Below are 14846 nucleotides of genomic sequence, written 5' to 3' on the forward strand. Positions count from 1 at the left end.
AGTACCTGGTTGGTTGATGAACACTGAGCAATCAGGAGTTTTTCCTCCTAATGCCCTTGATATTCAGGTCCTGCGAGAATTCTTAATGCAAACGAAGGTTTGTTTCCCTTCTAAGTACAGCCAACTTCACAAATACCCAGATTGACAAATCTTTGTTCTAACTAAGAGTTCTTTTATTACAACTCCCAGGGTATCTCAGGATTTGAGTAGAGGACATTAACTAATTGACAGTGAAGCCATTTGTGGGGGCAGGAGGTGGGGGGGTAGAGGGGATAAGGCAGGCAGAGAAGCTAAAATTAAATGACAAGAGCCTTGCCAAATTGGAGAGGGTTCAGAAATAAGCCATCTTGGGGATCAATGAGAAAGAATCAAATAATGAGCATTTAAATTGGTCAAAAACACTACTGATGTACAGGGAGAGATTTCATTTTTGTTTTAAAATAAATTTTCTATTGGCTCCATTGCTCAAACCATTTTATCCACAAGCCTTGTGGCAATCTATCTGTCAAAGAATTACTCACTGTGCAAAGCATTATATCTATTTATCTACATACCTACTCACCTGTCATCCATCTATCTCTCTTCCTATTTATCTAAGTACATTGGGGATACTTTTGCAAAGCATTCCCTTTATCTAGACCTTGGGTTGTATACATCAAGCCCATCCCTCCAGTTCTGCCTGAGCCATTTCACATCTACCAGTCAAGGCAACTTGTTTTTCTGGAACAGTAAGATACAAGTTGAGAAGATAGATTGTGGTATCCTGTGGCCCCCAGTTTGACACTCACCAATGCTATGTGCTCCCAGCATCATCTTGAGCACATTCGTTAACCTCTCTGACCCTTAAGTTTCTCATCTGGAAAATGGGTACCATGAGAACACCTACATAATGAGGCGAAGATATAATGGGAGAAGCCAGTTCTCGGCAAATGGTCAATGTCAGTGTGAGCAGAGGTCATGGTAATGCCACTAACCAAATTCACACGGCTTTCACACTGGCTTTCTCCTCATTACTACATCCTCTGGTTCCTGGGTAACCACCATCTGGAGACTAGGGAAGCATCCACCATGGCAGGTCAGGGCTTCCTTGGTGCACCCCAGGAGCAGCCTGCTGAGGGAAAGCTGACACCAGGGATTTCAACCTCACTAGGCTCCCTCATTCTATTAACGTGGCCATCAGGCAGAGTAAGGCATGCTGATGCCAGCAGATGCAGAGCTCGGTGCTGCCACAGGCGAAGCGCATTGCAGGGGCTCCAGAAGCCCATTTGTCTATGGTCCCCAACTCAGAACAGGGGCTTGAGGGTGGATTCACCAAGTTCTGGGGGAGGACCCAATGAACACCCTGGGTGGCCCAATGTTCCTACACAGGCCGAGCACTAAGTAAGCTGAGACACAGGTATGTCATGTACAAACACAGATCACAATGAATCTGAAAGGCAAGCCCTACCTGTGACACCTGTGCTCCAGGCTGGACCAGGTAACGCCTGTCTGAGGAGCAAAGGGAGCTGAGGCAAAGAAGCAGGAACTGAGCCAGACTTCCGACACCTGTCCCTTGCCACTGCATGGTTGGTTTTCCAAGCTCAGCCTCATCTGCTGTCTCGCTGCTGCCATATGGGTAATATTTGGGACACCACTTTCTGCCAGAAAACCCATCCATGTCCCTCTTGTCTAACCTGCCTGCAGGCAGCTGAACAGGATCCCATCATGAGTCCCAGGATGGACTGGGGCCCAGCACAGCATAAGATCTGGCCATGGACTTGTGCCAACAGTTACAGAAAAACATTAGTACTTTGGTTGGGTTCCAGAGTCTCTTTAACATAGGAACTTAGAACATCCTATGGCTCCCCAAGAGCCGACTGGGGCTGACAGAGTGGTACTGGAGCCCAGGTGAGTCATCTCCCTGTTAGCGTGGCATCAACGTAGAAAGCCTGTCTTGTGCCCTGGCTGGCTTGGCATCAGGTTCGGGTCTAGGAGAGGTCACTGTGTAGGGGTGAGCTGTCACCCTCACCATAGCTATCAGCCATCAGCAAGTGACTGTTCTTTCCCATGGAGGTTCTTAATTGCTGACTGGATGGTTTCTACAGTAAAGGACACAAGACAGCCAAGGACAGAACTACCTGGGGCACATCTACTCCTCCCTGGGAGATAAGATTTGGCTCCTAGAATTCGGGACACAGACCATCTGCCCAGGGGCAGAGTCAAATTTTCCTCTGGGGAAGGACTGATCAAGGGAAGGGCCATCATTTAAACACACCCTGGGATGCCTGGGTGGCTCAGTCAGTTAAGCATCCAACTTTGGCTCAGGTCATGATCTCCTGGTTTGTGGGTTTGAGCCCCACATCAGGCTCTGTGCTGACAGGGCGGAGCCTGGAGCCTGATTCGGATTCTGTGTCTCCCTCTCTCTCTCTCTCTGTCCCTCTCCCACTTGTGCTCTGTCTCTCACAAATAAACATTAAAAAAATCATTAAAAAGTAACAAAAAATCAAAACATACTGTGGAAGTTCTCTGGTAATCCACTCAGTAGACTGGGGAGAGCCTTGTTTTCCAAAACACAGCATACAAACAAATGCTCTGAGAGTATACGTAGATGACTTTGGAGGGAACTCAAAAGGAACCTTTAAATTGTATTTTAGTATTTTAAGTTTTATGTTTTTAATTTTATATTTATATTCAATAGTTCAATATTTAATATTTAACTAATAGCTTAACATTTTAATATAGTTTAATAGTTTAATATTTAAATTTTATATATTTTTATTTATTTTTATTTAATCGTTTAATATTTAATCATTTAACTATTGAATAATAGTTTAATTCTTAATGTTTTGCGGAAAAAAAAAATCTAACCAGCATGTGATTCCTTGCTTGTGATTTCACCAATATTATCCCACGGGATAGCGTTTCTCATCGTCGTCATTACTGACCTTTTATACCAGCTCGTTCTCTGTGTGGGGGGCGGGGGAGGGCTGGCCCGGGTGCTGCCCAAAGTTTAGCAGCATCCCTGGAGTCTACCTCCCCACCTGCTACCCTGGTGTATTCACCTCCCCACCCCAAGGTGAGAAAATAAAAAATTGTCTTCAGACATTGTCGTACGTCCTCTGGAGGTCAAAGATCTCCTTGACTGAGCACAATTAGCTTAGAGTAAATCCACTTCTGAAAGTACATTAGGTTGATTTAAGGCCAATGTACTTCTAGGGGACTTGGAACAGGTGTGATTCACATGGGGCAAACACGGCTAAGGTGAGAGGTCACTGGCAGAAGTTTCAGAGGAACCAGAACAGAGGATGGCCCACAAGGGCCAGAGAACGGGGTCCTTATCCCCCAAGTCACATGCTCTTTCCCACCTGCCCTGTTGTTGTGTCATTCCTGAAGTCGACAGAACTCAACATACATGTAGGAAAGAGAAGGCAGAGGACTCCACTTTGCCCATCGTGTGTGGCCCTCCTGATCAGGTAAGGAGAAGCTGGGCGGGGGGGTGGGGGGGTGGGGGAGGGCCTTCATTCCCCTAGGGGAGACTGAGGCAGAGACATCGGTGAGAACAGGGACCCATGGAGGAGGCTGGAGAGGGAGACAGGCAGGTGGATCTTGCCAGACAACTCCAGAAACAGCCACAGCGCTGCTCCATAGCCTTGCAATGTTCCAGCAGGCTTGCCTGTCTTGGGCAGACAGGGCTCTGGATGCAGTCCATCTGGTCTCCTCTCTGTGTGACCAACCCTCAGAGCCCAGGAAACGATCAATCCAAAGATAGCTCCCCTTAAAGCCCAGGCGGAAAGGCAACAGTCTATTGGTTTCAAAAGCTACCTCACCAGTACTTAATACATACTGACAACTTCATGGACACCATTTTCTGCTGTGCTCACAACGCCGCAAGGTAGGCACTACCACCATGGGAATATTCCAGGTGGCAGGAGGGAGACTGACAGGCGACGTCACTTTTCAGGCCCTGAAGATGAGTACACGGATACGAGGGTACACACGTGCATGCACACACAATCGGCTGGCACGTGTCCCCACCTGCGCGTGCTTGCGCATATCCCAATAGGCAAGAGGACGGTCTGATGTGCCTGCCCAGCTTTCCTGAGCCTAGAGGGTGCACCAAGCCCCCTGAAGAGTTGAAACAGGTAAGTGAGAAAAATCAGGGGAAGGTACTGACCTGTGTCTCCAGGGTGATCGGTGGACTTGGATGAGGGTCCTGCAGGGAGAGAGGAGAAAACACAGGTAAGTGATGGGGGGGGAAACTGAGCCTACTAACCCAGTTCACATTTTCCAACAAAGCTACATCTCTTCAGTGCCTAACAAGCCCACAGGGAGGGCTACCCAAATGTCTTCCCCATTCCACAACTCATGAGAAGAGCTTGACCCAATCCCCAATCTCCCCCTAACTTCTTCCCACACCCAGATGACTAAGGAGGTTCAAGTTTCTCACTGACAGGTTAAGGGGACACCTGCCACGGAGATCATGCGAATGTGCAAGTGTAAGGAAATAGGAAAGAAAGCACTCTTGCTCCTTCTCTCAAAGTGTGTTCAAATCCTCTACATGGAGAGAATGGACCTCTGAGAAGATTAGAAGCACACCTCAAGGAACACAGAGTCCAGATGAGGGGGCAAGGCCACCAATCTGTGCCTGGTCTTACAAAAAATGAGGGAAGGAACAGACAGAAAAAGAAGAGCTTAATTCCTCGTTTTCACAGCACATTCCAATGGGCTGGGGAAGAGCCTTTTCAGGATAGCAAAGGCCAGAGAAAAGTCCTATTCATTCACTCTCCACAAAAGCCAATTGACTGGAAAGGCTTGGTGGTCATGTCGCGGGTCATTAAACATGAACTCTTTAGGTGGGGGGCAGGGTGGGTCGAGAGGCGGGAGGGATGGGTGAGGAGGAGGCAGGGTTTTTCAGCAAGTGGTTTCCAAGGAAAACAGGAAACCCAGCACATAAAGACTATTTTTGTCTGCACTGTGTCGGCTCTGAACTTAACCACCCTGGATTCAGGATTCTGGTAAAGCAACCTCAAGCTGCCTCTTACAGAGAATGGGCTTGATTTTAGGGCCCCGAGGGACAAACTCAGTTTGGAAGCGTTGCTTTAGGCAAGAGATTTTCCAGCACTGGCTTCTAGGAAGCCATGCAATTGAGCACCCCCTGGCCTAGTCGGTGAATAAGAAACAAGTATAGGGATTATGCTGTATTTGTCCTTCTGTGGTCTGACTTGGCTCACTCTACGTAACATCCTTAAGGTTCATCCTTGTTGTCACATAAGGCTGAGTAACAGTGCACTATACGCATTCACCACATCTTGATCCATTCACCCAAAACAGATGTTTACCCTTTTTCCCTATCTTGGCTGTTGTATGGCGTCAACGAGCAAGGGCACCCAAGTGTCATGATTCCACTCCCATGAGGCATCTCCAATAGTCAAATTCACAGAAACAGACAGTGGAAGGGTGGGTGTCAGGTGGGCTGGGGGCAAGGAATGGGAAGTTGCTATTCAACAGGTGTCAAGTTTCATTCATGCAAGATGTAGAAACCCTGGCATTCAGCTGTGTGACATTGTGGTTATAGTGAACAAAATTTTAGGTGTATACTGCAGTGTTCACAGAGTACAACTCCTGTTGTGTTCTTACCACAATTAGAAAAGAAAAAACTGTGGCAAAATTTTCAACCCCTACCCTAGGGGAATGGTCACTTGCTTTCTTAATGATTCTGCTGTGGTATCTTTATAACGATGCCAAAGTAACCCTGAGCTCTGGTCTGTTCTGAGTTTTCTTTCAAGATGAAGGGTTCCTTTCCCCACCCACCCCACCCCCACCCCAGATCCTAGCTCTGAATCCAGTCCCCAGCATTTCTCCAAGGCTACGGCTCCAAGCTGACCACCAGGCAAACAGCTCACTCCAATTTCCACATTCTACCCAGGCACAGAATATTCCTCAGACCCAGGAAGATACTGAGGGGAATACTCCTCCCCCTCTCTGGACACTGCAGCCTTGTCCTTCAAGCCTTGAAAGTATTTTAGAAGCTCTCTCTTTAAACCCTTACCTAGCTCCCTCCCAAGGGTGAGGAGGGGCCGCTATATGGGTGAGAACCTTGGCTGAGGCATTTTTGAGTGAGCAGCCTCTGTGTTTTAGCCATTCCTCACGGGGCTCCCCCTGACCAGCCTCTTCATCCTCACACACAGGGAGTGGCAACCCTGTTCTTCCATTTTCCCTGTGTCAGGCACACTGGACAGGACCCACTTTTGTCTTTGGGAGACAAGGCTCTCCTCCTGGTCTATGACAGGGTGGGACTCCGGCCTCAGGCATGCTGCTTTGTGGGTGAGGGCATGCCACATTACTCTTCAACTCCGAGTCAGCCTGTGTGTCTCTCCCAAAGTTCAGTTTCTGCCATCTCGATTTGGCCAGAAGATAAGAAGCTGCCTCTCAGATTCCAACATGAGCCTCATTCTCAAAGCCAGGTCACAGTGAAGAACCACACTGGGGTGTTGGGTGTGTGCCCAGATTAATTAAGTTGTACTTCTCAGCCCATTTGGCTATTGTTTGGGGCTTATGCTTCACTGTTCAGAATCCTGAAGGGGTGGAGAGGGGAGAATGCCATCCTGAACCCCTAAGAACAACTTCCCTGAAAACGATCGTCCTTAGCAAACCACAGAAAACTCTGTCAACTTGTCAACTGTACTGACAAAACCCAAAGCTGATCCTTAGATTCTGGTAGAGCACCGGCTCTTTACTTGGAATTCCAAGATCAGAAACCCTCCCAGCACATGGTCAGGGGCCAGTATTATCTACTCAGCATGTTAATGACCTAGCCAGGAAGCAGACAGAGTACTCCCAAGCAGCCATGTTATTAACACTTAGGATTCACTTGCCAATAAAAATTCAATCTCCTCCCTCTGTGCACACTCAAAACCTAAGCTTCTCCCTACAGAAGCTCCATCCAGAAGATTCCAGGTATGGCAATATATCTGTGAGGTCTCCCTTTCAGCAACATCCTCCTTAATTGGAAAGGCTAACGAAGTGGAACCGGGTCAATGATGCTGTCTGCCTAATCCATCGTGTCTGTCTAAACTGGGACTCTTTGGTTTACAGTAGAGTAAATTCCTGTCTGTCAGGGGAAAGGCTCCTGGAGACCAAAGGGGAATTTGCAACATGCTCGGATGCTACAGTGGAGTGCTTTTAGAATCTTAATGTGGATACTGGGGCTACGGAACTGCCTGAAGCAAGGGAAGCCCTTTCATATCATCTATTGCAATGACTAAATTGGGGAAGTCAAATAGGGAACCAGGCAGACAGATTTAGTGGCCTGCATTCTTCACCACTCCCTGTATCCACGCCCTCTAGTCACATGACTTTCCATTTCTTTGCTGAGTGTTCTGCCCCATCCCTTGACCTTGGGCTTGCCATTTTGATGTGTTTCATCCAAGGGGAGATTAACAGGACCTAAGCAGAAGCTTGAAATATGCTTGTGTGATTGAAGATGATCTCTTGTGCTTTTGCTACCCCCACCAGAACATGCCCCAGGTAACCTGCTGGTGCAAGGAGGAGGACACACACAGGGAACAAACCTATATGCAACCTGCAGCTTGAAGCCCACCCCAGCCTTGAACAGCCAACCTTCAGACACATACATAATACATGCTTGTTGTTGAAAGCCACACAGTTCAGGGTGCTTTGTTATACAGCCATCATTGTGGTAATAACTAACTGATACACTTTCTGAAGATTGATCTTAATAGAACAAAAACATAATGGACAGTCCAGCCTTGGAAAGAAAATGCTATCTACTCTCCCCAAGTATCCAAACAAACCTCAGGAACCTGAACTAACTACCATTTATAGCTATGATTTAGGACCTACTATGTGCCACACTCCACATGAGCTGTAGGTTATACCAAGCAAAGGACATTCTCAACCACCAAGACCTCATACCGTATAGGAGGTCACTTTCATCTCTTTGCCAAATGGACCAGTCCCTCCAAATTTACTCCAATGCCATGACAAACAATGGTAACAGGATTTCTCAGAATCCTCTTGCCCTGAGATAATTACCATTTTCATTTCTCCAGCTTATTTTAAACTTTAACCCATGGGCCTATTAGTTGACCCATGTTTCCAACAATCATCAATACCAGTAAGAACTAGTAAGTGATAACTAATACCTGGAGTTCTTACCACGTTTCAGACACTGGCTTACCTTCTAGACATGTATCATTCCACTGACCCCTTGTAACAAACCTAGGAGATAGAGACCTCCATGATGCTCATTACCAAAATGAGCCAACTGATGACCAGAGAAATTGAGTGACGTGCCCAAGGTTACACAGACAGTACTGAAGCCTGGACTGGACACCAGGGCCCTGTACTTGAGAAACCTGTGCTCCGTTATTTTATACTAGTTCCACTGGAGAACACAATCCCCCATCAGGAAAAAATCATCTTGCAACCTGGATGAGGTCTACTAAAAGAAAGAACATGCACAGCAAATCAACAGTAACACTTTAACCACTATTAGCATCCTTTTTTTTAAAAAAGGTAGTGGACACGGTTGATGGAAATTAGCACACGTGTCATGACTAAAAATAAAACACAGCCACTTTGCCACAGCGGGGCACCAAATCCATCCACACATATTTACCGAGTCCCGACTCAGTAGCTAGCACCATGTCTGGTGGGCACCAGGAGGGAGACAGAAAGGAGTTTAAAGGGACTCTGTGTACACTTCTATTCCCAAAGCTAACGGTTTAAATAATAGGCAGAAGTCTGATTACAGATCCTGGAGAAATGAAACTCAGTCTCACTTCAAGACCAGGAAGCCAGGCTCAGAAACTTTGGAGCTCAGCAAGCCCAAAAGCCTAATTTTAACAAGCAATTAGACTTTCATGAAGAAAATAGGAGGAGACATTTCATGATCATTCCATACGTGCCTCAAACGTTTTGGGCTCCCCTGGCCGGCGGTGAGCCTTGAGCTTAGCCTCAGCCATTGGAAAGTGTGTTCCCTTCCTGTGCTTTGAGTATCTCCTAAGATAGTGTTTGCTCTTGGGTACTAAGCAATGGCTTTGGTGTGGAGGCAACAATACTGTGACTCAAGTCTTCAGAGCCAGATTTCCCCATCGGGGCCATCAAGTCAGCAGAGCTATAGGCACCAGACCCTGCAGTACAATCTCTGCACGGACACACCCAGGAGAACACTTCAGAAGGCTGGTGTGGCACTGTCTTTCCGAGAGCCCTCTGGGGGACAGAAATAGAAGCCTCCCCCATTAGGAGTTTGTGCTTTACCAAACACCAGGTACCTCAGAAAATGCAGGGAGCTGTTTATAGGATCAGAGATTAAAACACACAAAATCTCACCAACAGCGTTCCTGCCTGCTGGAGACCACCAAGCAAGACCATCAAGTGCAAGGGGAATTCGGATGCCAAGCCAAGGACCCAAAAGGATGCTGTCACTTGTAACAAGGGACTGTATGGGGCAAAGAAGGAAAATGCAGTGGAAGAGTGCAGGTTCGGGGTCAGACCGTCAGCTGAAATCACACGACACCACTGATTAGTCTGCTTGGCCCATGTGCCAGACATGTTTATTTTTACAGTTCTGGAGGCTGGAAATCCAAGATCCAGGAACCAAGAGAGTTGCTGTCTGCTGAGGCCTTTCTCCTCAACTCACCAACACCCATCTTCTCACTGTGTCTTCACATGTTCTACCCTCCATGCCTGAGCCTCTCTGGTGTCTCCTTGTGCATCGAAAATTTCCTCCTCTTATAAGGACACCAGTCAGAATGATTAGAGAGCCCAGCCTTCAGGCCTGATATTAACTTCATTACCTCTGTCAAGGCCCGGTCTCCAAACCTTCACATTCTGAGGTGCTGGGGTTTGGCGATTCAGCAGATTAACAACCACTTAGTAGATTTGGGACCTCAGGCAAACTACTTAGTTTCTGTGAGCTTAACTTTTCTCAACCACACCCTGTGAATAGGTGGGACTGTATTCTCCAACAGAGCTACTGCAAGGAAGGAAGGAAAGGACAGTCTAGGACTGTTTTCGAAGTTAAAGGGGACACAAACAAATAAGGACACTAGCTTAAGAGGTGGAAATCTGGACTGTTCATGTGTATAGAGAGTCACCTCCTCATCTTGGAAGTGGGCTACCACAGACATTATAGGTGATCATGCATGTTTAATAAAACCAGCTATTTTTAACGTCTGCTGCGTGGTTAGAAGCTCAAAAACAAGGGCACCGGGGTGGCTTCAGTGGGCGTCTGACTCTTGATTTCAGCCCAGGTCACAATCTCAGTTTGTGGGATCAAGCCCTATGTCAAGCTCTGTGCTGACAGCACAGAGCCTGCTTGGGATTCTCTCCCTCACTCTCTGTCTCTCCCCGGCTCACACTCACTCTGTCTCAATCTAAATAAACAAATTTTTAAAAGCTCAAAAATTATCTCCTCTTTGTCATCTTCTTCCAGGCTTTTGAAGGCTAAGACATACCCCCTCCACCCCCAAACCAATCATCCACAATTCTTCTCCACGGCCACTCATAATAGATCCCAGCTGAACCAATCCCATTCGACTGTAGTGAAATGGGCAAATTTAGCCATCTCCTTTCCTTTGTTTATTCTGTGCCAAGCACATGAAATCCTTGCCACTCTGCCAAGGCAGGTATCATGCTCCCCCTTTTACAGATCAGATTAACTGAAACTCAGGGAGGATCGTTTGCCCAGAAACACAGGTCTGATAAGGGTTGGAGCCAGGACTGATGCTTAGGTTTGCAAGTGGCCTGAAACTGGCACCTTCACCAATATCCTGGTGCTTTACAAAACCATGAACTTGGTCAATCAGGATCTCTGGGTCAGGAGCCCAAGAACCTGCGTTTTCATTGAACAGTCTTGGGTGAGTCTTATGCATACTGAAGCTTGACAAGACCTGCACTGTAGCATGGGTAATTCAAGACCGGAAGCATCCGAAGTGACACAGACAGCCAGTGCGAGACCAAGAATAGGACTCCTCCCCTCTGATCCCCAGCCAGTCACCAAGGCTCTGAGGTGTTCATGCAACTCCGATGCTCACATTCTGCATCCACTAGACATTTCCATGATGGGTGTGTGTGTGTTTGAGGGCTTTAACTGACCAGACTTGGTGACTTAGAAACAGAATTTTATTTCTCATAGTCCTGGAGGCAGAGAGGTCCACAATCAAGGTGCTGGTGCATTCAGGGTCTGGCAGGACTTCTTAGTTCATGGACAGCTTTCTTCTTGCTGTGCCGTCACCTAGACGAATGGCTGAGGGAGCGTTCCAGTGTCTTCATTTATAATGGCACTCCTTCCGTTTTTGAGAGCTTTGCCCTCAGCAGCCCCCACCACACTGCGGGTCAGGATTTCAACAAATTAATTTAGGGGGACAAACCATTCCATCCACAGTGGGGTACAAGGTGTTTTCTGCTCCTTCCTCTTTCTCCACTTACATGGTGATGACCTCCTTCTTGCCCCGGAAACCCTGACCATCACCTTCATCTTTCCAGCTTTCTTTCCCCAGGGATAAGTGGCTCCTTTGGACTCCTCAGGATTTGTTCACAGCCATGAAGGTGGTCACACAATGGGACTTTCTCTGCCAGGTGTCCCTCTGGGATTTCACAAGGAGCTTAGCTCATGTGTCCGTGGCTCCTGGGATGAAGGCTGGGGACGTGCATGGCGGGCAACACTGGTCGATGAGGGAGGGATTCCAACAGCACACAAGTCCCCTTGTTCTCTCAGAGAGGCTACATTGGGAATACAGACGCCGGCCAGAATCACACAGCCCTCACCTTGTTGGAAAATGCAAACTCATCTCGAAGAAAGAATGAGCAAACAGAAACCTCACAGAGAGGTCAAGGACACAGGCAGTGCTTTAGAGAGACGGTGGTGCAGAGTTGGGCCCTTTCAACTGGGTGCAATTTCCTTACTCTGTCCTGTCTCTGTGGTCTTCCAAGTTTTAAGAATTTACAGGTCTCTTTACCACTTGGCCTTCCTTCCACAGATTGTAACCCACACCCCGGAACCGAGCCCCAGGACCTCAAAATGAAGTTCGGGGCCTTGGAGTTAGTGAATCACCTTGGAAGCTACAAAAGACCATAGATGCATGAAACTGTGGAAGGACTTCAATGGTTCTCCAGGTGGGTGTGAACACCTGTGAGAATAAACAGTTATCCACTATCTAAACCACACACTTGGTTCTGTGTATGCCTTAAGAGGTTTTGTAATTCTTTGCAAACCACACGGAATTAGAATTCTTCGAACAGTAAGGTTTTGAACACACCTACCTAAAAGAGGAGAGGCTTGTGGTAGGAAGTGTTAACATGGGATGGCCAATTGGTGGCCTCTAGATGATTCGTGCTAGGTGGTATTTTTTGGCCTGTAATATCGATGACAGATTTTTCCTTGTTGCCCATGTTCTAAAACCAGGATAGTTCACATGCAAATCCAGATTTCTCATTTCTCTTTTAAAAAATGAGAGATTTAGGGGTGCCTGGGTGGTTCAGTTTGCTAAGCGTCTGACTTCAGCTCAGGTCATGATCTCATAGTTCATGAGTTCGAGCCCCGTGTCAGACTCTGTGCTGCCAGCTCAGAGCCTGGAGCCTGCTTCAGATTCTGTGTCTCCCTCTCTCTCTGCCCCTCCCCCACTCATGCGGGCACACTCTCTCAAATATAAACAAACATTAAAAAATAATTGAAAATGAGAGATTTACCAACACTGCACGTGTCCCTGCAAGACAGCAAAGCTTCTGGCTGGATCGCTACCTGGTCACTGCCAACAACTGTATCGGTCACCTCCATTCACTAAGGCAATTCGCCTAAGGTCACATGGCTGGTATCAACAATTATTAGAAGAGCAGCTAACATTGGCTCATAGTGAAAACAAAGCGCTGTCCTAAGTGGGTAGTAAGAACCATCTAATTTAAACTTAACAATGTAGGTATTAACAGACCCATTTTACAGACGATGCATTCGAAGCTCAGAGGAGAAAAGAATTCGCTCAAAGTCACTTGTTAGTAAGCGGTAACCTTCCCATCTCCTCGTGTGTGTCTTCAGGCCAGTGACTTGTCACAACGGCAACCATCCTAACAACAACCTTCTCGGAGGGACAAAGTGAAGACCGACTCAGATGGTGGAGCAGAGCCTTGCTCAGTCCTGGTGCACAGTGGGCGAGCCACAAGTGTCAGTTCCTCTGAAGGACAATTACTACCACTCTGTTGTGTTCGGCTTTTCATAGCTCAGACCAGAAACAAGACAGGCCACGTGCCAGGAGAAACCTGAGAAACGCAGCCTCCACCCACCACTGCTGGGCAAGAGGTGCTGGTAGCTGTCTCCAGGGCTCCATGTCCTTCTGAAGCTGGCCACCTGAGCTCCGCGTGGACACAAGCCACATCTCAAGCTCAGCGCGATAATTAGCTTTCTCCTCAGGCACATGCCGTGGCAACTGCCAATTTTGCACTCACTTGCTGTGGTCACCAAAATGGCAGACGGCCCACTGGAGCCAATGCCACTGCGTGTCCTGCAGACACTGTCGCGAGTTCCAGAGAGACTATGCTTTGCTCTACAGCTTCTGGCACCACTGAGTGGGCCTTCTGTCCCACGGGCAAACAGTTCAGGTTTAAGACCCAGAATCCAAGACTGAGCACCAGGAGACTTAGAGGTGGAGGATAGGTGTTCAGTGCCTCCCTGCCAAGTGCCCAAGGTGGCTACTACTAAGCAATTACTCGGCCTCAAAGTTTCAATACGGCCCTCTGGGCAGCCATTACTAACAGATTCTGATTGTCCTAGGAGATGCAAAATTATTTCTGTCCCTGACTTGAATCAAACCCTTCATTTTCTGGTAAGGAAAAGAAGATTCAAGATGGGAAGTGAATGTCCTAAGCGCCACATGCACTTTCTATCAAAACCTGGTCTAGAATCCAAGGTTCTTATTACCAAATCCTGGGTTCATCCCTTTTTGCCAAAGTCATTTTCTATGCTTGTCCCTTCTGCCTTTTCTTCATTTTCTCTTCTTCGGCTCCCACACAAGAGCCTCTAACCAGGACATTTTCTGTTCAAAGGATAGCATATCCCAGCTCTGGGAAAACCAATTCAGCAGTGTTTCAGGTCTGGAGTGTTTCCAGGATGCCACACACAGACCTGCTGATTCAAGCCATGGGGGAAAACTGATCCCAGGATGCTGGGCACAGGGTGATGAAGGGGAGAACTTCACAGTGCTTGCAGAGGGGACACCCCCAACTCCAGGCTGTGCCTTAGAACAGGGGAGCCTCCTTCCTGGGCCGGAAAAAAGATGGCTGGTCGTCGAACATGCAGGAGACAGAGGGTTCCTATGTTCAGAGTCAAGGTCAAAGTCAGGTGGTTTCAGAGCAAAGAGACTCAGGGTCTCCTTCCTGCCTCCTGGCCTTCTCCTAGGTTTCTTAATGTTATCAACGGTGGGGATGACAGTGACAGCACCAATGACGGTGGCCATTAGGACAGCTATTTTCAAAGTCCTCATGAAGCAACACATTTAGCAGTTCATGCACATTATTTCAATAAATCCTCATCCCATCCCCAAGGCCTGGCTGCCACAGGATGGCCATCAAGTCTGGAAACAGATGATTTTATATCATGCTCTTAGAGTGAGAGGCCCCTGATGGCCATGCACATTCACCTCTGTTGCCAGAGTACGGACACCCTGTGGTACTGTTGCCAATTTACAGAGGAGAAAACAGAGGCTCAGAGAGGTTACATGAGTTTCCCAGAAGCCACAGAGATTGGCCCACTGAACCTTCTAATCCTCATAGACGTTAGGAAAAAAAAAAGTAACCAGAACCCTCAGATGTGGTGTGGTTTGACTTAAACGATACACAGCGCTTTTTCCATT

At 47.5% G+C, this 14846-nt stretch overlaps 1 protein-coding gene across 2 annotated transcripts in view; it reads right to left on the reverse strand.

The window, feature by feature from the left end:
* The window catches only part of XYLT1 (xylosyltransferase 1), a 312721-nt gene that overhangs the window by 217114 nt on the left and 80761 nt on the right, over positions 1-14846 (reverse strand). For both annotated transcript variants that reach the window (XM_058709985.1, XM_058709986.1), the window contains exon 2: positions 4154-4192. In XM_058709985.1, coding sequence (XP_058565968.1) covers positions 4154-4192 — 39 coding nt within the window. The remainder of the gene's footprint in view (positions 1-4153; positions 4193-14846) is intronic.

Source organism: Neofelis nebulosa, chromosome 18 (assembly GCF_028018385.1).
Source record: "Neofelis nebulosa isolate mNeoNeb1 chromosome 18, mNeoNeb1.pri, whole genome shotgun sequence".
Classification (NCBI taxonomy): domain Eukaryota; kingdom Metazoa; phylum Chordata; class Mammalia; order Carnivora; family Felidae; genus Neofelis; species Neofelis nebulosa.